Raw genomic sequence first — 26,440 nt, forward strand, 5'->3', positions numbered from 1 at the left:
AAGCCATTTAAAAAAAATCTGTTTTCCATCATATGAGCCTTTTAATATCCATTCCCTGGCCATAACATTGGGTATCAATCATCAAATAAAACAGCACTGGATCATATCGACTCAATCGATACGAAATTGCAGTATGTGGAAAAAGGTGGATTTATTTATTTATTTATTTATTAACGCCGCTCTGGTCTCTCATTAGACAGCGGCGGGCGGGTTTTTGATTAATAAAAAATAATTGCCGCGGCGAAGGAAACAAACAAAACGTGCGTGGCGGCAAATTCGCGTCTGAGCCAAGTCCAGACAGAGAGGCCTCTCTCGTCACCCGCTCGCTATGAATCTGCCCTATCTCATTCCCCGCCGCTAATTCCAATTTAATTGCCAGTAGCCCGAAGCCTCCTCAATAGGAGTAACAAATGGTTTGATTCTGTAGACTTCATCAGACCGCATTTTAAATGCGACACAGTAACCTGGCCCGAATGCCAATGAAGCCTGGCGAGGAGCTCCTCTGTTTACTAATTATCCTTTTTCTTACTCCCAGCTACACTGCACAAGTTGTCTGATTAAATCGGATTTGTGGGGATTGGAAGGTGGGGAAAGAGTGGGAGGGAGGGCGCTTGGGCGTCACGGCGGTGATGGCGGTCGGCGGCGGGCTTGACGGGATGCATTGGACGGCGATCGCGGTCCGTCTTTGTAAATGATCCCCGAGTCGGCGCGGGGAGACGAGGGCGGCCGTGTCGCAGTGAATCATGTTTAAAGGCCTCGGCCGCCGTTCCTCACGCTGACGTTAATTCCCGGCGTGCATCCTTTATGATCTTTACAGTCTGCGTGGAGGCGAGCGGGAAGCACACAAACACGGACGACGTTTCTGAATTTATATCCACTGCAGTACAGCAGGGGAGGAGTTGCTTGAAGGCGGGATTGAATTTAACATTGGAAAACCTTTTTAGTTTGGGAGAACGCAGGTTTTACCTACTGCGTGTATTTTCTCATTAACGTGTTATTATATATATTATACCCTGAACAAGTTGGAAAAATGGAGACGATGAAGGTGGAAAAATAATTGGGCCCGCCGCACACTGAGCGACGCAACTGAAAGGTACAATTGAGAAGAAATGAAAGTCTGCGACTCCCACCCCCCTATCTAGCGATTGACAGCGTTTTGAAGCACCACATATACAGTACTGCTACTGTTACTTTTATTTATTTTTTTAAACGGTGCGATTGTCAAGGAAGAATCTGTGTTCTGAAATGCAGTCGTATCTCAAATCTTCGCTCATGTCGCAAGACAAAACATTTGGCAATTTGGTCCCTATCCCCACTAAATAATCGAGGTTTACTGTATTCTGTTTTGCTCTGACATTTAGCGAGTACTTGTGGTCCCTATGGCGGTCGCAGTCTGCCCGCTACCGTAATTTCCACAACAACGGGCAAGCGCAACGCTCCAGTCTGGTGGTGGAGTGACCGTTCAAATAAAGAAGACTCGTTGTCAACTCAATAGCCGGGTGGATCCGCCATATGGCTGTGATGACATTATCTTCGGGTAATTAATATGGCATCTCGCTTGGCATCTGGTAGCATTCATCTCACCGGCCGTCGTTCGTCTTCCGGCGTCGGCGCTCGCCAGCAACCCCCCACTCTCCTCCCAGACGTTGACTTATTGTCACCCGATGAAAAAAATCGCCAGAAAAAGACGGAACAAAACAACAACAGTAGCTTTGACTTACATTTCTGGCATGTGAATTGCTGCTTCTCCAAGGACTCACATGAGTGATTGTGTTTAGATGTTCTATATAAAACATGCAGGGGACTCTGTTTATTGTTGTTTACAATGCTACTTAGCGGGGATTACGGCTTTTTCTTTAAGTAGCTGTTAAACACAGATCACATTTACTTCAGCAATAAAATGTCCAATTAGATTGGTTTCACTAATTCATGCTGCATGCTGTCCACGTTCCAGCTTATTTAAAAGTAATCATGTCTTACACTGCCCGTGATTAGCATACAATTAATTGCTGCATTTGTAAATGCATTTTTTGCGAGCATTTATCTGTTAAGCGTTTATTGTGATTATGGATAAACTGCATGGAGTCATACTGAGAGCTATTTCTAATATTTTTAAACACTAAAGGGAGTCATGACTAATTGATGCCCCACAAAGAATATTCATAATTGCCTATATTAATAGTTTAAACCCAAACTATATCACAAACAGTTATCACTTTAATATCCAAGTCATTTTCAAATAATTACACTTCAATGGCTTACAGAATGCAGCTCTATGGGGGGCACAAGCCAGTGCAAACCGTAGGCCGGTCCCAAGCCCGGATAAATGCAGAGGGTTGCGTCAGGAAGGGCATCCGGCTTAAGACTTTGGCAAACATATATGAGCATTCATCCAAAGAATTCCATACCGGATCGGTCGTGGCCCGGGTTAACAATGTCCGCCACCAGCGCCGTTGACCTGCAGGGCGCCGTTGGGAATTCAGCTACTGTGGGTCGAAGCCGAAGAAGAAGAAGTGGTGGAAAGCGGGTTCTTCGGCAGAAAGAGAAGAGGAAAGCACAGAGCCTAGAACTGAATGTGGGGAATTTGAATGTTGGGACTATGACAGGAAAATCTCCGGAGTTGGTTCACATGATGATTAGGAGAAAGGTTGATATTGTGTGTCCAGGAGACCAGGTGAAAAACGCAGTAAGGCTAGAAGTTTAGGGGCAGGGTTTAAATAATTTTACCATGGTGTAGATGGGAAGAGAAATGGAGTCGGGGTTATTTTAAAAGAAGAGTTGGCTAAGAATGTCTTGGAGGTGAAAAGAGTATCAGATCGCGTGATGAGGCTGAAACTTGAAATTGAGGGTGTTATGTGTAATGTGATTAGTGGCTATGCCCCACAGGTAGGATGTGACCTAGAGGTGAAAGAGAAATACTGGAAGGAGCTAGACGAAGTAGTTCTGAGCATCCCAGACAGAGAGAGAGTTGTGATTGGTGCAGATTGTAATGGACATGTTGGTGAAGGAAATGGGGGTAATGAAGAAGTGATGGGTAACTCCAACTACCGGAGACAAATTTTGTGGTTTTTTGGACATACTTGGCAAATAAATATGATTCTGATTCTGAAGTACGGCATCCAAGAAAGGAACTTGGTTGGACAGATGGTGGTTGACTTTGCAAAAAGGATGCAAATGGATGTAGTGAACACTTTTTTCCAGAAGAGGCAGGAACATAGGGTGACCTACAAGAGCGTAGGTAGAAGCACGCAGGTGGATTACATCTTGTGCAGACGATGTAATCTGAAGGAGGTTACCGACTGTAAGGTAGTGGTAGGAGAGAGTGTGGCTAGACAGCATAGGATGGTGGTGTGCAAGAGGACTCTGGTGGTGGGGAGGAAGATTAGGAAGACAAAGGCAGAGCCGAGAACCATGTGGTGGAAGCTGAGACAGGTTTTGTGCAGCTTTTCGGGAAGAGGTGAGACAGGCTCTCGGTGGACAGGAGGAGCTTCCAGAAGACTGGAACACTGTAGCCAAGGCGATCAGAGAGGCAGGCAGGAGAGTACTTGGTGTATCTTCTGGCAGGAAAGGGACTTGGTGGTGGAACCTCACAGTACAGGAAATCATACAAGGAAAAAGGTTAGCTAAGAAGACGTGGTACACTGAGAGGACTGAGGAGAGGCGAAAGGAATACATTGAGATGCGACACAGGGAAAAGGCCAAACAAGAGGCATATGATGACATGTATGCCAGGTTTGACACTAAAGAAGGAGAAAAGGATTTATACAGGCTGGCCAGACAGAGGGATAGAGATGGGAAGGATGTGCAGCAGGTTAGGGGGCTGAAGGATAGAGATGGAAATATGTTGACTGGTGCCAGCAGTGTGCTAGCTAGATGGAAAGAATACTTCGAGGAGTTGATGAATGAGGAAAATGAGAGAGAAGGGAGAGTCGAAGAGGCAAGTGTGGTGGACCAGGAAGTGGCAATGATTAGTAAGGGGGAAGTTAGAAAGGCATTAAAGAGGATGAAAAATGGAAAGGCAGTTGGTCTTGATGACATTCCTGCGGATGTATGGAAGCATGTAGGAGAGGTGGCTGGGGAGTTTTTGACCAGCTTGTTCAGTAGAATTCTAGCGTGTGAGAAGATGCCTGAGGAATGGAGGAAAAGTGTGCTGGTGCCCATTTTTAAGAACAAGCGTGATGTGCAGAGCTGTGGGAACTATAGAGGAATAAAGTTGATGAGCCACACAATGAAGTTATGGGAAAGAGTAGTGGAGGCTAGACTCAGGACAGAAGTGAGTATTTGCGAGCAACAGTATGGTTTCATGCCTAGAAAGAGTACCACAGATGCATTATTTGCCTTGAGGATGTTGATGGAAAACTACAGAAGGTCAGAAGGAGATACATTGTGTCTATGTAGATCTAGAGAAAGCCTATGACAGAGTACCCAGAGAGGAACTGTGGTACTGCATGCGGACGTCTGGAGTGGCAGAGAAGTATGTTTGAATAATACAGGACATGTACGAGGGCAGCAGAACAGCGGTGAGGTGTGCTGTAGGTGTGACAGATGAATTTAAGGTGGAGGTGGGACTGCATCAGGGATCAGCCCTGAGCCCCTTCATGTTTGCAGTGGTCATGGATAGGCTGACAGATGATCTTAGACTGGAATCTCCTTGGTCCATGATGTTTGCAGGTGACATTGTGATCTGCAGTGCAAGCAGGGAGCAGGTGGAGGAACAGTTAGAAAGATGGAGGCATGCACTGGAAAGCAGAGGAATGAAGATTAGCCGAAGTAAGACAGAATATATGTACATGAATGAGAAGGGTGGTGGGGGAAGAGTGAGGCTACAGGAAGAAGAGATAGCAAGGGTGGAGGACTTGAAATACTTGGGGTCAAATGTCCAGAGCAATGGTGGGTGTGGTCAGGAAGTGAAGAAACGGGTCCAAGCAGGTTGGAACGGGTGGGGGAAGGTTTCAGTTGTGTTATGTGATAGAAGAGTCTCTGCTAGGATGAAGGGCAAAGTTTATAAAACAGTGGTGAGGCCAGCCATGATGTACGGATTAGAGACAGTGGCAGTGAAGAGACAACAGGAAGCAGAGCTGGAGGTGGCGGAATTGAAGATGTTGAGGTTCGCTCTCGGGGTGGATAAAATTAGAAATGCGCTCATCAGATGGACAGCCAAGGTTTAATTTTTTTGGAGACAAAGTTAGAGAGAGCAGATTTCAATGGTTTGGACATGTGCAGAGGAGAAATAGTGAGTATATTGGTAGAAGGATGATGAGGATGAAGCTGCCAGGCAAGAGAGCTCGAGGAAGACCAAAGAGAAGGTTGACGGATGTCGTGAGGGAAAACATTAGGGCAGTTTTGGTGTTTGAGAGGAGGATGCAGGAGATAGGCTTACATGGAAAAGGATGACGCGCTGTGGCGACCCCTAAAGGGACAAACCCAAAGGAAAAGAAGAAGAAGAAACCCAAACTATATCACAAACAGTTACCACTTTAATATCATTCAAGTCATTTTCCAAAATTACACTTCAATGGCTTACAGAAGAAAATGCACCGAAAGTGTGAGGAGGGTGGTGTGTATGTCGCCGCTTAACAACCTGTAAAAACACTGGTTACTATTTTCCTATTGGCCATTTTATGACGTTTTTGACTCAGCGATACAAAGATACTCTCATTCTTTAAATGTATTTCCCTAAATATTCACGGCTCACCAGTTACAAATTCACCTTTATATTTTTATTTTATTTTTTACGTGGACTCTTATCTATTTCTTTGCAAAACTACCCTTATCGGGTTTTTTGTGCTCTTTCTGAAACACCCAGAAGATGCCGCCAAAGCCCGGTCTAAATAGGAAAGTAGTTCATTGAACCCCAACCATTCTGCTAGATAGACGAGATAGCGAAATTCCACAAAAAGAATGACACTCACACAAAAGGTTTGCAATTGCCTAAATATTCCACAAGATGGCAGCAAAGCACTTTTTTGTATGAGACAAAGCTATGGCTTGACTAAATGAAAGAAAATGGCACCAAAGCAATTGGCGAATATCACTACACAGTAAATTATTTAAAAGTTTAGCCTGGGTTGTTTTGGAAATTAGGAGAGTCTTTGTTGCATTTACATGTACACTCTCATGGACCAGGATGTTTTTGCAGCATCTTGCGATGTTACAGAAAGAGCACAAAAATAAGTGTGAACAGGTGAGCTTTTTCACTTTATAGCTCATTGTTAGCTTCCGCAGGAAAAAAAGGTGAGTTGACGACTGGTGAGCAGCGAATAGGCGGAGGTGAACTGTGTTTGTCAATGTGTGCCTAATGTTGTGATCTTAGGCTTTACTCTCTCCTAACCTGTCACTTCCCGCTTATGACAATGGGACCTTTTTGTTTACGTCCAGGTGAATTACGTTTGCGACGCTCAGCGACCTTTTCGTGTCCGATGAAGCCCGACGCGAGATTTATGCATTTATGCTCCGCCGCCTCCCAAATAAATCCTACTCACTGAGCATCAATGGCACTTTTGTCGTCCATTTAGTGATCGATTAAAGGCTTGAAGCTGCAAAGTGGAAAGTAGAAATCCACAAAATAATAATAATAACAACAACAGAAGATTGAAGCAAAAATCCCAAAGTATTTATGTCGGAGGACCCTCTGTATATACAGTATTAGAGATGAAACGGTATGAACATTTACAACATTACGGTATGAGTCTGCAACGTAGCAGTTTTCAAAGACTCCAAATATGGTATTATTCATAATAATAATGCATACAACTTATAGAAATGATAAATAAAACATTAAGTGGTAATAGTAACCATTTAAAACTTTCACATCATAGTTTACAGTGATCTGGTATTCTCGGAAAATAGAGACCGAGCCCCGCCGCATATAAAAACATTTGACACCCATCTAAAAAAAATTATAACTGCCGATATAAATTATATCTCAAAATATTATCCCAAAACACTGAAGGATACTTTCAGATTCATTTTACGTTACTTTTTTAAAAGAAATGGCTTACTTCCTGTATGATTTTGTCAAAATGTACCACAAGTGCACATGTACATGCATATGAAGCGAAGACTCTCCATAACAACCCAGGCTAAGCTTAGCTCCTCCTCATACAAAGCTTCTCTCTCAGCACTTAAACATACAGTACTTCCTTGAACCAATGACTACTTTGCAATTCTCCTTGGCTCTGTCGCCGTCTTGTGGCATCTTTGGAAAGAGCACAAAAACCGTGAATCAGTGAATTCTTCAGCAAATAAGGGAGAATAGGTTAAATCAAAACGTAAATTTGTGAACTGTGAGCCGCGAATGTGGGGAGCATTTCTAAATGTCAACCAAAAAGGTAGTGCAAGACTTGGAAATGTCAAAAATGTATGCACTGGTGCTGCTTCTATATGGTTAAATATGTGATGTATTACGTCGTATGCGCGTATTGGTCGGGCCATTGCGAAACGGGGCGTCATAAAGATCACGATTGACGAGTTCGAGCAGTCGTGGAGGTGGAGGCCCGTGCTAATGGCTTGTGATTAAACATCTTGCGCTGAAGGTCCCGCGACTCGCCGCCTCATTAACTCAGGCGGCTTCCACGTTCGACTCGCTGCATTGCGGCCCCGTCGTTGCGTCGCAAAACCCGACGACCGGGGCAACGACATCAGTTGTCCAAAGGTTTTTTTTAGTTATTTATTTTTGTTATCGTCACCATTCAACGAAAAGCATAAAGAGTGAACTCCTGCATATTCGTGGCTTGGCATTCTCAACATTTTTTTTTCACATTTTTTTTACCGAGCCTCCATTGCGTTTTGTGCTACAGACAAAGTCATAAAAGTAGTGCTTTGCCGACATCTTTGGTTGACAAGGAAAGAGGTTGACGTGAGTTGCGGAATTTAATTTGGACAGAAACGCTTTGCTCCTATCTTATGGCATATATCTGCAATTATGAACCATTTTGGGGACTCGCGGATTTTTTCTTTTTATTTTTTGCGGCAGGGCTCAGTCCCTATTCCCTCCAAGGGAGGGTTCATCGTGTGAACCAAATGATACATTTTAGTTTATATCCTAACCCCCCCCAACCCCTAAAAAAGAACAAATGCTAGTATAGGAACTGAGCGCTGCTGCAAATAACAAAAAACTGCAAACACCAGTAATTGCCACTATTAATTAGTAGAATACGCCACATACTATCATCCGGAAGCACTTTAATAACATTTCAAAGTCATCTTACAACATGACTCTTACAAATGCGTCTTACATATGATTTGTCATCGCCAAAATACACTAACTGTGTGTGTACTTCACACGGGGTGAAGACCCTCCGTAACTTCTGCTAATAACCCAGGATAAACTTAGCTCCTCCCCGACATATAAAGATCTTAGTGTCTCAGTGGAGATTTGTAAGTTCAACATATTTCTTTGACACCAACTCCTGTTTACATCATAGATTTCAAATTCTCGCACGGCTAGTCAGTAGCTGCAAGCGCACAGCGCTGCTCTGTGGCCCGCCCGCTGTCACCTCCCATTGGGGAATATTCCTCTCCATTACCGGCCTTCGTCCGTCCCCCACTTAAATAACAGCGGCCCCGCCACTCCACTCGCCGACATTAAGGATCGGCCGGCACCGCCGTGGCCAGGGCAGGGGCCCGGGCTTCTTTATAAATAGATGCGGGAGACAGAGCGAGAGGCTGGTTAGGAGAGCTAAATTATTCCAAAACAGCCAAACAGGACTGAGGCTAAAATACACACACACACACACACACACACACACACACACACACACACACACCACCGCCACCTCCAGTGCTCCCTCTCGGGTGTCAGTTCAGGCTGACTCAATTTTACACTGTAATGGACCTTCTGGGTCAACTACTTTTCTCCCGCTTTTTCTTCTTTTATCTCTCCGCCACTCTCTTCATCCATCAGAGATAGACAACACACACACACACACACGCGCGCGCGCACCTCCATCGCCGACAGTAAAGTTTGTAGCACTTAATTTTCTCTAATCAAGGTGTGCACTGCAGTTCTGCGAACTCTACTTTGCACAAATGCAAGTGTATGGTGTGTTTAAAGCCAAAACGTGTCACAATACCTTCACAGACACTCAGACACTATCATGCTCCTGAACATCTTCCACTCAGTTTGAGGGACTTTTTTTTCAACCTGCAAAGCCTGACAGTTCTGCAAGAGCAACTTTATGCTATTGTAAACTCGCATCTGATAATCCCATAATTAACATTCAACCCTTCTTTGATTACACCCATAAAAACGAAATCAATTAAATAAAAGTCTTGTTTATGAGGTGTTTTTCTGCACAAGTGATCAGAGCATTTCAGTTCTCCTGCGCTTGCTGTTTGTGGAGTTTGTTGAGGTATGGTATCTCCACCATATTTACGGAATGTGTTAGATATGTACGCAATATTTGTGTACAGAGTTCGATGTCTTTTGCTCTTTGTTTTTAAATGCTTTTAATCATATACTGAAACCGTGTATTGTTTCATTTCTGACGGCCAAGTATTGCTGTGCTTTTCTAGTACCGCTATACCAGTGTGATTCTAGTATGTCCATAATCTTCGCAAAGTGTGTTGTTACATTACTTCCGCCATTTTGTTGTACTGTGTGGAAGCATACCCACAATGTTTTTGGCATGTGGTTGCGGCATGTTGGCCATGTTTGTGGAGTGCGTTAGTTTTGTGCTCTTCGTGTCACGCTCTAAGTTGTCACGCCCAAAGCCTTGTTCAAACAGAAAGGTGGTTCAGGAATTGGTATCAAAGAAGTATGTTAAAGTGATACATCTCGACTGTTCTCTGAGCTTTGTATGCCATGGAGGAGCTAAGTTTAGCCTGGGTTGTTAGCAGAGGTTACAGAAAGTGTGTGCCGAGTAGCAATTAAAAAGCGCAAGCTAGCAAATGATGGTCTCTTTATTGCTTAAAAAGTTATATTTTTACAGGTTGCGAAAGCAACATACTGTAGATGTCTACCACCGGTAAATGTATTCAAAATAAAACCGTCTGTAAGCCCCACATTGTAAGGGTTACACTTGCGGTTTTTCACTATTTGCGGTAGCGCTCGCTTCCAATTTACGTACTAAAGAGAAACGTACTCCCGCTTTCTCCCGTCGTCCTCCCTCACCCTCCACTGGCGAGACGGCAATTGATCCAACGAGGAGGCCCATGTCGGCCTCTCCGCCTGCTGCTGCCGCACTGGTTATGAACATGAGGCGGCACGGCGCTCTTCATAGATTTTTAAATTAGTGTCAGCTTGGCCCTGAAGATGCGTTATTGACTGACGAAATAGAAACTGGCTTCCAAACACTCCCAAGTCCTTCCCTAGAGTTTCACCCGGCCTAGTAATTGAAAAAGTGTAAAGGAAAGTGTGTTCAACTGTTAGCGTGTGTTTGCGATGTGATGTGTTTGTCTGCTTGCAGCTGTGTGCTCTTTATCTCAGCTGGAAAGAGAGAAACAGTCCAGATAGGATTGAAGTATTGCATAGAAGACCTTTATCCGGGTGCAAATACCCACACTTGAATGTGTTGTGTGCGAGGCTTTTTCCTCACCTGAATACAGTACAGCACAGTCAGAATGCTCATATGTTCACGCGTGTTCCCTTTAGCCGACAACAACAGCAAAAATGTGTGGAATGTGTTTTGTTTTTAAATAACAGTCTATAATATTGTGAGCGACAGTAATATTGTTCGTTTTTTAGAGGATGAAGACGATATGCCTCATAGTATTGTGATATTGTCTGTGTACGTGTTCCTCCACCGTTTGTGTTCAATAGCCCATCAAAGGCGTTTTCCATTATGTGTTAGCATTAAACTAGCAAGGGCATTCTTCAGGCAAAGTTGCTTGGTTGTTTTAAATACACAATTTGTAATTCGGGTCACTCGTATCTCAAGGCACCATTGTATTGTGATATATGGTGATAATGGGAAATAATGATACTTTATAGTCATATACTGTGATATCATCATATGGTATCGGGATACTATAGTATTGACATATGAAATCGTGACATGATATGTTATGATATCGGGATCCTGTGATATCTTAATGCGATAAAACAATATAATGAGATGATAGGCTATTGTGTTAACATTATGTCATGAAAATATGATATCTTGGTATGCTATGCTGAGATCAGGATACTATGATATTGTGGTATAATGCTATGATACAGTGGTATCATGATATTCAGATTCAGAAAATGTCATTTATCCCCATGGGGCAATTATACCATTATATCATATTGTATTAACACGATTGTGTGGTTTCTTTATAATACATGATGACATGATATTGTTATAATATGATGATATAAGTCTTGAAACTTGCTAAACTTGGAATTTGGTATATCCACGTATTATGAATTGTGGTATATCATTATATTATGTATCATGATACTAGGATATGATGATTAAGATTAAATATAATGATACGAAGATAATGTGATATCATGATAAATGTTGATATGATATCAAGGTATTATAACGTGAATCGTGATACAGTGCTATGAATTTGTGACACTACTGTGATATATCGTGATCGTGTGATAGTATGACAAATGATACTATGACATCGGGATATAATATCATATATAGTATGATACTGTGATTTGATACGATATGATATCATGGTAAGAGATGATGATACTGTGCTATGATATTGTGATAACATGATATCATGATATCTTGGATAATATCATATGAGTGGATATGATAACATGATATCCTATAATATCCTATCAGTAGTTACTGTGGAGTACCGTTTTCCGACATAATTAAGCAATTATTAATGATCAAATTGATATTTTTTTACGTGCAGGTTCGGACATGGCCATCTTCTGCCTGCTGTGCGGCAAGCGTTTCCAGACGCAGACGGCGTTGCAGCAGCACATGGAAGTCCACGCCGGCGTGCGCAGCTACATCTGCAGCGAATGCAACCGGACCTTCCCGAGCCACACGGCGCTCAAACGCCACCTGCGCTCACACACAGGTCAGTGAAGGCACCACGCAGACAGTCTGTGCCCGTCTCACTGAGGTCAATTTAAAATACGCTCATGTGCAACGCGCTTGCATCATCCTGCATGCTTCATTATGTTATTTAGGTTTCTCTTTTGTGGGGTTTTGACACTTCAAAGTGAAATGTCTGACGTTTAGCGGCGCATTGAGGATTTATCCTGATAAAACGGGATGTTTAGCGTGGTTAGTCACGGGGATCATAAGTTTTATTTCGGGCATTTTGTTAATTAACGCGGTACTGGCATTTGAAGACAGTCTTATAGGTGCGGAACATGTGGCGCTATTGTACACGTACAAATAATCAAGATTAATCCCTGTAAATATACATAGAAACGTGGGTATATTTGGACATTCCTGTTTCACTCCCTTGTTGATGTTTTTTTTTACTTGTAGACATTTAACATTTAGAAAAAAAAATGAAAAAAGGTTTTGATAATGCTCAGATATTATTATATGTTTTTTGCTTTGTTTTTCCCAGATAAAATGTAAAAAAATCTTACTGATTTATATATTGTTATAAAATTACAGTAATCCCGCCATATAGACGTGTTGCAGATTCAGTGCAGCACGGATTTATTTTTATACGTAGGTCAGTGTAATGCAGTTACACATCTGCACATCTTTGATATGGTCAGCTTTATTGGCTATATGATGTTAACGTGGCAGCCATGACTAACTAACATAAGGTCAATTGGGCTCTTGTTCTTACCAAAAAAACGAAACCTTACTGACTAAACTCCTACATTCGATAAGTCACCAAGTTTCTTGAGGATACTAAGAATATGACTGGAAAGCCACTGTTTAAAATACAAGCAGCAGTCAAGAGTTTTATTAAATAAAGTCACAAATACCAATCTTAGCCCGACGAGTAGCTAATGCACACACTCATACTGCAACAATATCAACAGGAACAAATGTATGTAAAGAGCAACGTTTAGCTCGATTTTCTACAACTACAAAACATCACAGCAATGAATTCTGAGTTTATATGCCCAACAAATTTTACGTAAAATGATGTGCTTTTTTTTTTTTTTTTTTTTTTTTTTATAAATGAAATTGTATGATATTGTTTCCGTTATTTTGTTTTATTTTTATTAATTTGTTTAAATACTCCCTCGAACTTCGATGTTTTCCCATTATGCAGTACTATACATACTGTAGAAGAACAGTTTACAATAACCTGCTGCCACTGTCCCTTAGCTGTGTTCATCCTCGGTAGAAAATCGAGACAAGGCTAAAAATAGTTTACAGTAAGTAAAAAGCCATGTTTTATTTGGGATGGGGGTGTGGTGGAGCGAAGCGTGCATGAGTTCCGCTCCTCCATTCATCTTCATTCAGGTCAGCAGTCAAATCCGTTCTGCGGCGGTCGTGACTTATTTTATTCATTTGTGTCGCTGTGGAGTGTGCTTAGGCCACAGCAGGATGCTAATGCATTGTTGACACGCGGCCAAATGGACAGATATGAACACATGGAAATGAATTCCATTCTGGTAGTGAAGGATGGATTTTTTTATTTTTTTCCCTCTCGCTCTCTCTTCTTTCCCCCGCCTCAGCAGCTTGTCTGCGACCTTAAATAACAGTCTCACTGTCACGGCCGATTTAGCTCACCAGCGCTCCGGATAAATATTTGAAAAGGAAAAGGCGGTGAGACGAGAGCAGTCGGCCTCCATTTACAAGTCGGACCAATAGGATGTGCGGAGAGAAGGGTTTGGGGGAGTCTGTACAGTACCTGCCCGCCTAGCCGGCGCTAATGTCGCTGGAAATGCTTGCCCGGGTGTTAAATCACAAATGAGAGCATCGTTTAAATATGACTTGTATTCTGGGAAGAGAAAGGGGGGGGGGGGGGATTACCAAGGGGGAAGTTGGTCCTCGTTTACTCCGACGTGGAAATAAAAGGAACATGGCGTTCTCTCAGAATTTGCGCTTTGAAGGTAATCATTTAATGCACATTTTCGGGGGAAAAGAAGAACAGTGGTCAAACGCGTCTGAGTGGAACCTTTAGAAAATGCATTTTGTTCATCATATGATTACCTGATATCATGATAGTATGATATTGTGATAGAATATCGTGATACTATTATCATAACATGGTACCATAATACTGTGACCTCTTGACGATTAAATGATATCATATACATATACCATATCATGATATGGTAGTGTGATAACATGATACTATAATATGATAGAACATCATGATATTGTGGTATATAGCATGAGACTAATTATTTGATATAATAATGATCAGATATGTCATGATAGTATAATAACATGCTGTGATATTGAGACAAAGTATCCTAGCACGATATCTTGATACTCTGATATAGTGATATAGAATATTGTTGTGAAATGTCTTGACACTGATTGTGATATCATGATAGAAAGTAGGTTAACATATCATGATCCTTTGATCTTACAATATCATGATGGTATTATATAAAATATGATACTGATATTGTGCCATGATATCATGAGAGTATACAAGCAAGGCGTGACATGATACTGTGATATGATAGTATAATATTATGATAGTGATATTGTGATAACATAATGATAGTATGATGATGTAATATAATAATTTTGATATCATGAAAGTATAATACACAAATGAATGCTTTTAGTTATATCATTATACCATATCATTGTCACTTCCTGTATTTCAAAATCCTTTCAGCTTGACCTTTTTGTGATCACAATATACAGCGGTGCCTTGACTTACGAGTTTAATTCGTTCCGTGAACACGCTTGTAAGTCAAATTAGTCACATTTCAAATCGTCTTTCCATATTGACATAAATGCAAATGCATTTATAATAAATCCAAAAAGCACAAACAAAAGTTTGTGCAATGTTTTTAATAGGAAAATAGCACTTTACAGTATTCGTATTGTGAATGTATTGCTGCACTGTTTGTGTTGAAATATTAGTTGTTTAGAAGTTTATAACAACTGCAACGTCGATGCTACTTTTGTTCGCCTTTCTATGGCCTTTTGCATTGTGTGTTAGCTTTAAGGTAACTGACCTTTGTAAAGCAAAGTGGTTTGGTTGAATACGCAATGTGTTATTCAGTTTTTTTTACGTTTAGTTTTGGAGTAAAAACTTGTGACTGGCAATAAAAAATAAAATATTGCCCGTTTATTTGAAGAATTGTTCGCTATCTGCCAAACTGCCACCTGATGTCGTAACATTCGTTATCCCCGTTTAGCGGTGGAGGGTCGTAACTCAAACCATTGTTTGCAAGATGAGGCAAAAATGTGTTTCATATCTCAAAGAACTCCAAAGTTGGGTCACTCGTAAGTCATTTTTAACTGTAATTAGAAGACGAATGCTTTTCATTTTATCATTGTACCATCTTGTCGGTGTCCAACAAATTGCATGTAAATTTTGTTAGTTTAAAAATAAAAAATCTTCTTTGGTTTAAAAAAAAAAAATAATAATAATAATCTGATATGTCAGTGATTTTATTTTTTCAACAATTTTTCCCAGTAGAGGGTCAGGTATTTTCCTATGTTTTGGAAAGAAATGCTACGCAATTGTTGCCTGTAGTAGACACACAAATGTTTTCACCTGAAGAGAGACGTTCTTACAATTCCCAGTAAAAACAGGAGCAAATCACAAAGTATCACTTTGTGATTTGAATGGACAAGCTTTCCAGACGAGCGCGTTCAATGCTTGATTTAACGTTCGCTTGTACCAGAATGACAAACAGTAAAAGCGGGCAAAAAAAAACAAAAAAAAAACTGTTGTTGTTGTTTTTTTGCGGGACATTCATTACGCATGCTTCATTTACCTGTCTGCCGCCTTATCTCCGCAACGCAGCCGAGAGGGGTGAGACCGGGATCGGCGTCAGGGATGTAGAATTTAATGGTGTTTATTTCAGCGTCTTAATCTGGCCATCTTTATTCTCCCCCAACCACCTGCACAGTCTACAACGCGCTCGCACACGCTTAGCTTTATTTGCTCTTTCTGTAGGTTTACTGCATGTATGCACAGTGTATTAAGGTTCAAGCGCATGTGCTCAATTATACAGTGTTGGCAGCTGTGCCTTCTCTTAAAATGCGCACAAACACACACACATTACAGAGCAGACCTTCATTAATATTCCATTGTTGTTCACTGTCTGTCTGTGCCCAAGTGTGTGTGTTTGTGAGACAATTTGCTGTCCGCCGCGTCGTTTGTCTGTGTGCGTGTGTGTGTTTGCAGCTGTATTATAATAAATAAATCAGCGCAAATAAATCAGCTGTGGCCGTGCGCCCGTGATTTAAAGCCTATAGAATTAACACACACCAGAACCCCCCCCTTCTCAATGGTGCCCTGCAGCATCGCCACCCTCAGCACTCCTTTGGGGTGTCACATGAGATGTTGGCGTATGTGTGTGTGTGTGTGTAGGCAGAGGGACGCAGGTGGCGATGCCCAGGGGCACCCAAGGGTCCAGTGCCCATGCAATGTGGTTCCACCTCACTGTGCTGAGCCGTCATCTGCGGCCTCCCTGCTGCTGCTTCCAGAGAGAAAGGGAGGACTCGGTCGAGAACGCACCAAGCAGTTTAAACGCCAGATTCCACCAATTTCCTTTTAAAACAGTGGAATCTCCTTTCAATTGGAAGCTCAAAAGTAGCCAAAAGATGCCACAGTTTTTCTTTGTATGAGATTGCATTTATAAAATGAATCGTGCTCCATACGCTTCATATCACACACGCGTGTACAGTATGTGGTAAATGGGAATGTCACTAACCTCAAAGAAATTCTCAAGAAATAGGCAGTTACGAGATTTTGTTTTAATTTCACACTTAATGTGTGAACAGGCGCTCCAGACACCAACATATTTGTATCCAAACAATTTAAGTCCATTTTCCATTATATGCACCCTTGAAGACATGTTTTTGTTTCCTTTCGTTATTTCTGTTGTGTAAAGTATGATTTGTCTCCTGAGCCCAGACTGAATACGTTATTCTCTCCACGTTCTTATCTCTTCTTGTACACGATATCCGCTTGTAAGTAATCATGGCTTTCAAATGCAACAGCACACTAAATCACACTTTTTTCTTTATTTCTTTCTTTTTTTAAGAATCCAAAGGTAAGCTTGCTGAGTGTATTCTGATAAAGTTTACAGACACAAAAATAGGGGGGGAAAGAGCAATAAAGTGAGAGAGTAAGTAGCGTTCGGGTCACTGGCTCCCCGCCGTGTTCAATGGAAATGAGATTTTCAATGCGATAGTGAATGATGGAGTGATACCTTATGAATGCAGCCCCCCATATGCACACTCTTTTGCTATGTTGGTTTGAAAAGAAAAGAAATTAAATACAAGTAACTGTTGCCAATCTTGCTAAATGGTATTATAGCAACTGCTAGTATGTGAGCATTTTAGCAATTCTCAATCGAAATAGTACCTAAAAATCCTCAACGTTGTGTCTTTGCACTTTCACTAATCAGGTTGCTATCTCGCTATATGTTAGCATACCAACTGCTGCCATGTTAGCATTTGATCAGTGCTTATAAGAAATAGTATTTGACTACAAGGCAAGATAGCTTGACAAGTTAGCTACTTAAGTTTCCATCTTGACATGTTAGCCAAACAATTACTAGCTTGTTAGCATTTGCTTAATTGTCATTTGAAACAGTAACCGACTACGGAGAAACACATAAAACCCTAATCAATCAGCCTTTGCGCTTTCTCTACCCAGATTTCTGTCTTGCTATATATTGGCATACCAACTGTTAGCATGTTAGGCTGTTATCATTTTGCATTCGAAATACTGCCCGACTAAATTGCAAGACGTAAAATCCTGCTGCCCCGCGCAACCCGACCCCGGCTAAGCAGACGAAGATAGATGGATGGATGAATCGTGCCTGACTACAGGGCAAAAAATAAAATCCTTAGCAGTCTGACTTAGGACTTTCTCTACTCTGGTCGCCATCTTGGTATATGTTAGCATACCAACTGTTTGGATTTTATCTGTTCTTAGAAATGATACGCGGTTAAAGGACGAGATGGAAAATAAATAAATAAATCCCATTCACTCAACCGTATCACTTTCTCAACTCTGGTTGCTATCTTACTGAGCTTGTTAGCATTTTAGTCATTCTCAATCTAGATAGTACTTTACTACAGAGCATCTTTGACTCAGCCATAGCGCTTTCTTAACTCAGACGTTTTCAATCTTGCTATATATTAGCCTACCAATTGCTACCATGCTAGTATGTGATCAATTGTCATTCAAAACAGTACTTGAATTCAGGCAAAATGTAAAACTTTGTCACTCTGCCTTAGAACTTTAGCTACTTAGATGGCTGCCTTGCTGTATGTTAGCATACCAACTGCTGGTATGTTAGCATTTGATCAATTCTCATTAGAAATAGTACCTGAATACAGTGCAAGATGTACAATCCGTATCAATCAGCCTTTCGGCATTCACTACTCGGGTTGCTAGCTTGCTAAATGTTGGCATAAAAACTGCTAATATGTTAACATTTCATCGTCTCCTGAGAAACTGTACCAGACTACAGAGAACAATATAAAACTCTCATCAGCCTCATTCTGCTATCTTACTCTATGCTAACATACCGTCTGCTAAGTCATTAGTATTTCATCATTTTTCACTTTGTGCATGTGCTACATTTGAATTCTACAGCATTTGAGTTCAGCATCAGATCTCATGAGCATTCTCTAGTTATTATTATCATAACCTTTTGCTCTTGCTCGTGGCGGAGATTTTTATCTGGTGGATTCATGAAAATGGCAAAGGAAGGAATTAGGCGTAAACAAACCATTGAGCATCACTGCCTGGAATATTAGCATCCCGCTCACTTGCTGCAATCAGACGGCCTAATTAAAGGCGGCTGAATGCCAGACGCATTGTTATTCCGGCGGCGTGGCACGCGGCCGCCGGGCTCGCTGATGGATGGCCATCTCCGCCGTGGCCGCGACGCCCCTCGGCGTACAGCAGGAGGCGCTGATAACTTCATGCGGACAAATAAGGAGTGTCACATTTATTGATCCTCAACACACACTCCAGCCTCCCCCCAATCTCTCACACGACCGTCACATTACATGGAAGCTAGTTCCTTTGAACGCGTTGTCTCCCGTGACAAGTGCGACCCGGCCCGAATGTGATCGGCATTTAAAGTACGTCTTTCATCCGCCTGTCTACGCGCAACAGCATACCGTCTGCGTACAATAAGGCCTTAAATAACGTAACACGCAGTGGGGGGGCGCGGTGGGATTGTCGCTTAGCAGCGGGCATAACGGTGAATGCAATTTATTCAGCGGCACGTCGCTGCTCGGACAGGCAGATAATGAAAGGCATAGGTCATTGATGGCGACTTAAACCTGCAGCTTTGGAGTGAAATGCATTAAGAAATGGCCACATTACATGAATGGAGAGTGTGACACAAGGAGGTGGTTGTACAGTGGATGTACAAAGTCGACACACCACTGTTCAAATTCAATGTTTTTGTGATGTAAATTAAAGGAGACCAAGTTAAATAATTTCACAACTTTTTCCACCATTAAGTGACCCTTTACGATCCAACACATCACAAATGCCTGTCATTTGAACAGGGGTGTGTACACTTTTGATATCCACTTTAGGCACAGGCCTCTCATTGAACGCAAGCATATAATTAGTCCCTGAAGCAAATTATGCATTGGTGGAATTTGGGACGTGCATTTCAGGAAATTTCTCAGGTTGATCAATGGGAACAAAAACAATGTATTATTGATCCGAAATTGCAGAGAACACGGAAAATAAATCCTGGCAATTTTCCTAATTAAAGACAGGAGAGTTCTCAGAGCTTTTTTATTTATTTATTTATTTTTTGATTCAAACAGTGTTTCTTGTTGGGAAAATAACAACATGACAACATGTGAAAGCAGCCCAGTAATAATGTCAATGCCATTAATAATGAATTAATGCCATTCACCGTGTTATTAAAATGGTTCAAATTGATGCTTGGCAGAACACCAAAAATGAAAACGCCGTCAGGTGACGCTAATCTGTGTATCCAACAAACTCAATGCAGCTCTGCTTACCGTGCGACTTTGACATGACGACGAGTGTCGCACTCATGGGTGATGTGGGTGTTACGGAACGATCGCGCCTCTGCTCAAGCCGCCGCTAGAAAGTGGCTCTGGATCTTCACCCCTTGCTAATCAACTCATGGCAAAAGAAACTCAGTGTGGGGGTTGTTATTATGTAAATTAGCCCCACTGTTCCGGAACATTTTTACTAATATTGGATGAGAATGCTGCCTGACTGATGTGCCCACCTCCCCACTTTACAGCCGGGGACCACCCGTACGAGTGCGAGTTCTGCGGGAGCTGCTTCCGCGACGAGAGCACGCTGAAGGGCCACAAGCGCATCCACACGGGGGAGAAGCCCTACGAATGTAACGGCTGCGGCAAGAAGTTCAGCCTCAAGCACCAGCTGGAGACCCACTACCGCGTGCACACAGGTAAACACACTCCAAGTTGTATCATCAGTTCGTATTGTTTACGTGCGGTTTGTATGTTCATGAACCAAATGGCGCTACGTGGACACTTCATTAAGTACCGTACAGCTGCACTAGTCTGTAGAAGTAGGAAAATAAACATTTGTATGATAATGAGAACTGATTAGACTAACATACTAGCAGTTCATATGCTTGCATATACTGTAGCAAGATGGCAACTCGAGAATCAACTAATCAATTAAGTATTTAATATCTTGCCCTGTATTCTTTCTAGTGACAAATAAAATGCTAACATGCTAGTAGCTAAGTAGCATAGCATACCAAGCGCAGTTCCTAATATTTATCTGCTTGTATTTAGCTACACGAGTGCATGAAAACATCGCAGTCAAAAATTGTTCAGCTATTGTGCAGATCATACTGTAGATGCTGTTGTTCACGTTTGAACTCTTGCTAACCAAAACAGCAGCACCTAGAAAAGCACAAAAGTTGTTTCCTGTGAACACAAATTATGGAAAGACTGAGAATGAAGAATTAAGTATCTATTCTGTAAACGCTGATGCGGTCACGTCAAACAGAAAAAAAAAAGGAAAAAAAAGTGTACGTCAATAACACTCATTTTCATTTTAGTTTTGAGTTGTTATAATCTTGCTCTAGAATTTGGATATCATTAGACGGCGCATGTGTTCCTAATGTTGAGTGTAAATGAGCTTTTCCGGTAATGCATTCATTGTCACACATTGTGGCGGCAGCATATGGAGCAGTGCGCACACAAACACACACACACACACACACACACACACAGAGCAGATGCATATCTTTGTTGCCTCGCTACAGTAAATGAATGTCTCCAAAGACTGCCTATTGATCGCGGTATATTTAGAGCCCCATAAAGATGTTGACACAGTGATAAGCTAGCGTCCGCCGAGAAAGGGAGCTCAGCTAAGACGGATCAGGAAGCCCAGCGGGATGCTTCTGCTTCCTCGCAGTTTCCTCACAGTAACATACATACATGCACACACATACACTCCAATTCTCAAATTTTGGGATGATTAAACTTTTTGGGTCCTGACATTTTTCTAAGCACCCCCTCATTATCTAAGCATCAATTAAACATACTGTACACCCTGGTTTAGGAATTAAAAAGTATTTTTAGGGGGGTGGGGGCGGTGGTTAGCCATGTTACAATAACAAATTCATATCATTATTGTATCGTTAGGAGAATGAAATCCTTTCTTTTTCCAAGAAAAATATTTTTTATTTTTTTATTTTACAAGAACAAAGACTTGTTTTTCGGGATAATATGTTGGTAACGCACGAGAATAGTCATCTTTTTCCAAGAGTGTCGTATCGTTATGATGTTAAAATCACCAGTTTAACAAGGTCACATTTTAACAAGTGAATTTCAAAATTAAGACTTCATTCTCATAATATTGTGCATGTTCTTCTGGGGGGGGGGGGGAGCCTTTATTCTCCCAAAAATAGGATGGTATTCACAAAAAATACAGCTTCTGTTCTCATCGTAAGTCGTAATACAGTATATGGATATTAAAGTCAAAGTTCAATGAGGGAAGAAAGTCACATTTTAACAACAATTTTAACATTTCAAAAATGTTATTGAGGAAAACAGGCCTTTATTCATAGGAAATATAACTATTCACAAATAATATGGCTTTTGTTCTAGAAAAAAATATGACTATTCTTAAAAGAAATACTCCTTTTGTGCTAGTTAAAAAATAGGACTAGTTCTGTTATACTTACTGTTGTTATTATTGTTATTCTAAAAAAAAAAAAAACCTTCATGCAGTTTTCAGATTTACTGGACATGTCATAATCATATCAGAGCTTTTAATTAACCCAATACCAAGGTACGGACGTGTAGTTGGTTTTGTATGTTTGTTTTTTTTAGCACGCCGGTCCGCATATCATTAGCTTAATAGCAGAAATGTCTGAATCACTGTTAACTTATTGTCATAATATCAATAAAAAAATATATATGCTTGTCTAGATTCTCAATCATCCGGGTCATGGTAATCCGCAAAGTTTGATTCAAAGCAACTGGACTGTTATGTTGAAATTGTTGTCTTTCAAAATGCTCAAAAATTACTTTAGCAGCTATTTCTTTAACCTTTACGCACGTTTTCAAATGCAACGACAGTACTTTATGGCAAATTATTTTGCACGCCGACGCCAGTTAGAGAACCAGTGGTCTAATTCACACACACGACACACGCTCCCATCTCCCTTTCAGTGAGGCAGACGTTAAGCCTCGCTATCAAGGCAGCCTGTCCAATAATTGGCTCCCTCCACACATACATTCAACTCCTTTTTGTGGGGGGGGGGGGGCCTTCGGCAGATAACGAGAGCAAGCGACAAGCTCACCGTCAAAGGCCACCTCACATAAAAGGCAGCCGCTTGATGAATCATCGACAACTGGCGAAGACCCCCCCCCCCCTCCCCTCAGCACTTGCCGATGCCGGATCAATAGCAACAGGGGAGGGGGCATTTGCAATTCATTATTAGCCGTTTATGTGAGGCCACCTTGTTTACAGTGCGGTTATCGATATCAGCAGCTGTCGGGCGCGCCGACGTATATTTACGCTTATTGGCTTCCTCGCCTCGGTCAAGGTCAAGCAGAGGAAGGCGTGCGACATTTGGGAGGCGGCGGCGACCTGATCCTTTGCGGCGACTCCCCGCTCAAATGCCACTGGCGAAAGGTCGCCATTTACATGTCTTAAATTGGATCGTCCCCGCCTACATTAGCGCAGTTCGCATCATTAGCGTCGTTAGCGTGGCGGTTAACGACGGTTTTTCACGGTGGCGGCTAACGACGGTTTGTCACGCAATGAAGTACATGGGCAAAAGTTTCTGGATGCGCAGGGGTTAATTGCCACCCAATCTTAATCCTTTTTGGACAACTAACAATGTTAAACACAGACGTTTCTGCAGTATCAGTCCATCGTTTGCATTTTGTGGCAGCGGCCCAATTACCGTATTTTCACGACCATTAGGCGCCCCGTGTTAAAAGGTGCAGGCATGGTAAAACATACGCTAGCTTAAAACATACGGTAGCATGCATGCACGCTAAAACAATGTTTTTAAAAAGGCAGCGGGAGCAAAACTGAGTTCGGTGTTACTTTATTGAAGTATTTAACAATGTACTCACGTTATTTTTTGATCAATCCTCATCCATCAAAGTCCTCATCGTCTGTATCCGAAATGAACAGCTGGGCAAGTTCTCCATCAAACACGGCAGGTTCCCCCTCATCATTGTCGGAGTCAGTCTCGTTGCCGGGGGGCTGTTCAGCAATAATGCCGGCTTTTACGAAAGCTCGAGCAACAGTGCAAGCAGACACGTTAACTTTGCTGCAACCTTCCATTTTTGTTTTTGTTGCCCTCAATCTCATCTTGGATCAAATTTGCATTCTTACCCTGCAAAGTAAATACAGTAGACCCTTGTTCTTCGTTGTTTTTTAGCATTACAAAAAATGTTTTTGTGCTGCAGTATTCTACTCCACAGTCTCCCCTTTGCTGTGGTGCTTCATGTTTTTCATTGCTCACATTCTCCCCTCGGATAAAACCTCTTTATTAAGAGGTAAGTCCAGCAGGCCTTTGTTCTCCTCCTTTGTTTAACTTTCTGACCGATGCATTTGTGCTACAGTATATTGCTCCACAGTCTCCATTTTGCTGTAGTGGCCAGAGTTCTTGGTGCACTCACTCAACAAAAGTCAATACAGGCGACCCTAGTTCTCGCCCATTGTTGTTAGCCTGCAAATGCGTTTTTGTGTACATTTTCTCTACTGACACCTCATTGTTTTCCACCGTGGCCGCCCCTCAGGTGAGAAGCCATTCGAGTGCAAGCTGTGCCACCAGCGATCCAGGGACTACTCGGCCATGATCAAGCACCTGCGCACCCACAACGGCGCCTCGCCCTACCAATGCACCATCTGCCTGGAGTACTGCCCTAGCCTGTCGGCCATGCAGAAGCACATGAAGGGCCACAAGCCCGAAGACATCCCTCCAGACTGGCGCATCGAGAAGACCTACCTGTACCTCTGCTACGTCTGAGAGCACAGGAGGTATCGGCGGAAGAGGCGGGGAAAGGAGAATGTAGTTCAGGCGTTAGACGAAGATGTGACGGAGGGCAGGCGATGCAAAAGTGAAGCGTCGAAAGACTGAAGAGAACGTGATGCGTTCTCTTCTCTTCTTGCAAAAGAGGCGACACAAGAAGGGTCTTCCTGGAAAGACTCGCAGAGACGTCGAGTGTCCGCCGTTTGTTCGGAATCACCGGGTCATTCCCGCACACGCGCATTGTATTACTTTTGTTTTTGTTTTTTTTCATTTCAGGTTGCCTCGTGATGCAAACACGAGTTGCAGGGAAAGTGTTGCTGCTACAGCGTTGACAGATTCTCAAGGGCTATCAGACCCAGCCGAAATCTTACACTATTATTTCGTATTATCTCTAGGCCCACGACACTAGCGACGTGTTTGTTTACCCCCCCCCCCAATCTCCAAACAAATTTGGATCACATGAAGACGATGTGAATGTGAAATTGCAGTTTTGGGGAAAGAAATGTAAACACTTTTTTTTTCTGGGAGTTGCAGTTGCAACTGCAGTTGGTACGAGTGTAGACCTCTACCAAGGCTTCTTCCATGGCCCATGCCCTGCCCTTCCACCGAGTGGTGTGGTCATACGATGAATAGTTTTTGCGTAATTAAGCAAAGAGCGATTAAAAACCTTAGTCAAGATTCTGCCAAGATCCAACAATCCCAAATCGAGTCAAAATGTACACTTTCGTTGATACTGTAAAACCCCTCGTTGTTCATTAAGATTACGAGAGATTACGAGATTAGGGACAATGTCAAAAAGTGCTCTTATTTCTGTATCAAAAATTGGATGACGTCCCTCTTTACCGCTAGGTTTTGTAGAAATCTGTCAAGTAGTAGTTGTTTTTTTTTCTTTCGTAATCATGGTAACGAACCTCCTTGGTAGAGGAAGCTCGAATGGCACTTAGTGGAGTGCAGGCCTCTTCCGAGATTGAACATTTCCTGGATTTTGATTATCCACTTAGATATTGATGCAAATTCTAAAAAGTGACCAAGTGTTCAAAACAAGAAGTCCTGGATCGCCACCCTTTATCAGAGCAAGACCAAGATTAATTTCGTTCTTCCTTGGGCCATGTTCCGTCCTTTTGAAAGGTTTTGTGGAAATCAGTGTAGTAGTAGTTTTTTCCTGATCCTGCTACCAAAAAAAAAAAAAAAAAAAAAAAAAACAATGTTAAACGATTACCAAACTTCCTTGGTGTAGAGGTAGCTAGAACGGCAGCGAGTAGAGCGCAGACTTTTTGTAGATTTTGGTTATTCACCGAAATTGATGAAACGTCGAAAAAAGAGACCTTTGAAAACAACAGTTCCTGCATCGGCAGATTCACCAGAGCCGCACCGGAATTAACTCTGTTCTTTCTTCTGCAAAGGTTTTGTGAAAATCATTCATTTTTGCTTGACTTTGCTGACAAAAAAAAAAAAAAAAAACTGCGTAACCGCGTCCCCAAAACTTCCTTAGTGTTGAGGTAACTCGAATGGCATTCCGCCAAGGCCGAAGGCCTGATTCGCATCAAATTATACACACTTGTGGGTACCTGCATCTTACATAAATACTTGAAATTTCTTTCATGAATTATCCCATGAGAACATTTCCAAAAAGTGTCCCTACAGAAAACAGTTCTTGGATCTGCACTGAAATTGGACGACTCCTTCCTCTGCCCTTGCCCAACCCCTCCACCAAAGTTTGTCTTGGTAAAAAAAAAAAGAAGAATTTTTTTTTTTAAAACGCTAACTAAGCAGAACTGAATGAAATACTTGAATGTGGAAGAGTCAATTTCCCCAGTTTTTCACAGTATTCCCAGATAGCCCCTGAGAATCGTCAGCCGAGCCAGTTGGAATATGCAGTAAATGACAAAACGGGAGCGCTAAAAACAAAGGATGAACCTGAAT

General features: G+C 41.9%; 1 protein-coding gene across 1 annotated transcript in view; it reads left to right on the forward strand.

Annotated features, from left to right (window-relative positions):
- The window catches only part of zbtb16a (zinc finger and BTB domain containing 16a), a 126,029-nt gene extending 99,589 nt beyond the window's left edge, over positions 1-26,440 (forward strand). The window contains exons 5-7 of the mRNA XM_061703152.1: positions 11,806-11,976; positions 20,282-20,452; positions 24,285-26,440. Of these exons, the coding sequence (XP_061559136.1) occupies positions 11,806-11,976; positions 20,282-20,452; positions 24,285-24,514 (572 nt within the window). The 3' untranslated portion in view covers positions 24,515-26,440. The remainder of the gene's footprint in view (positions 1-11,805; positions 11,977-20,281; positions 20,453-24,284) is intronic.

This window comes from Phycodurus eques, chromosome 17 (genome assembly GCF_024500275.1).
Source record: "Phycodurus eques isolate BA_2022a chromosome 17, UOR_Pequ_1.1, whole genome shotgun sequence".
Taxonomy (NCBI): Eukaryota; Metazoa; Chordata; class Actinopteri; order Syngnathiformes; family Syngnathidae; genus Phycodurus; species Phycodurus eques.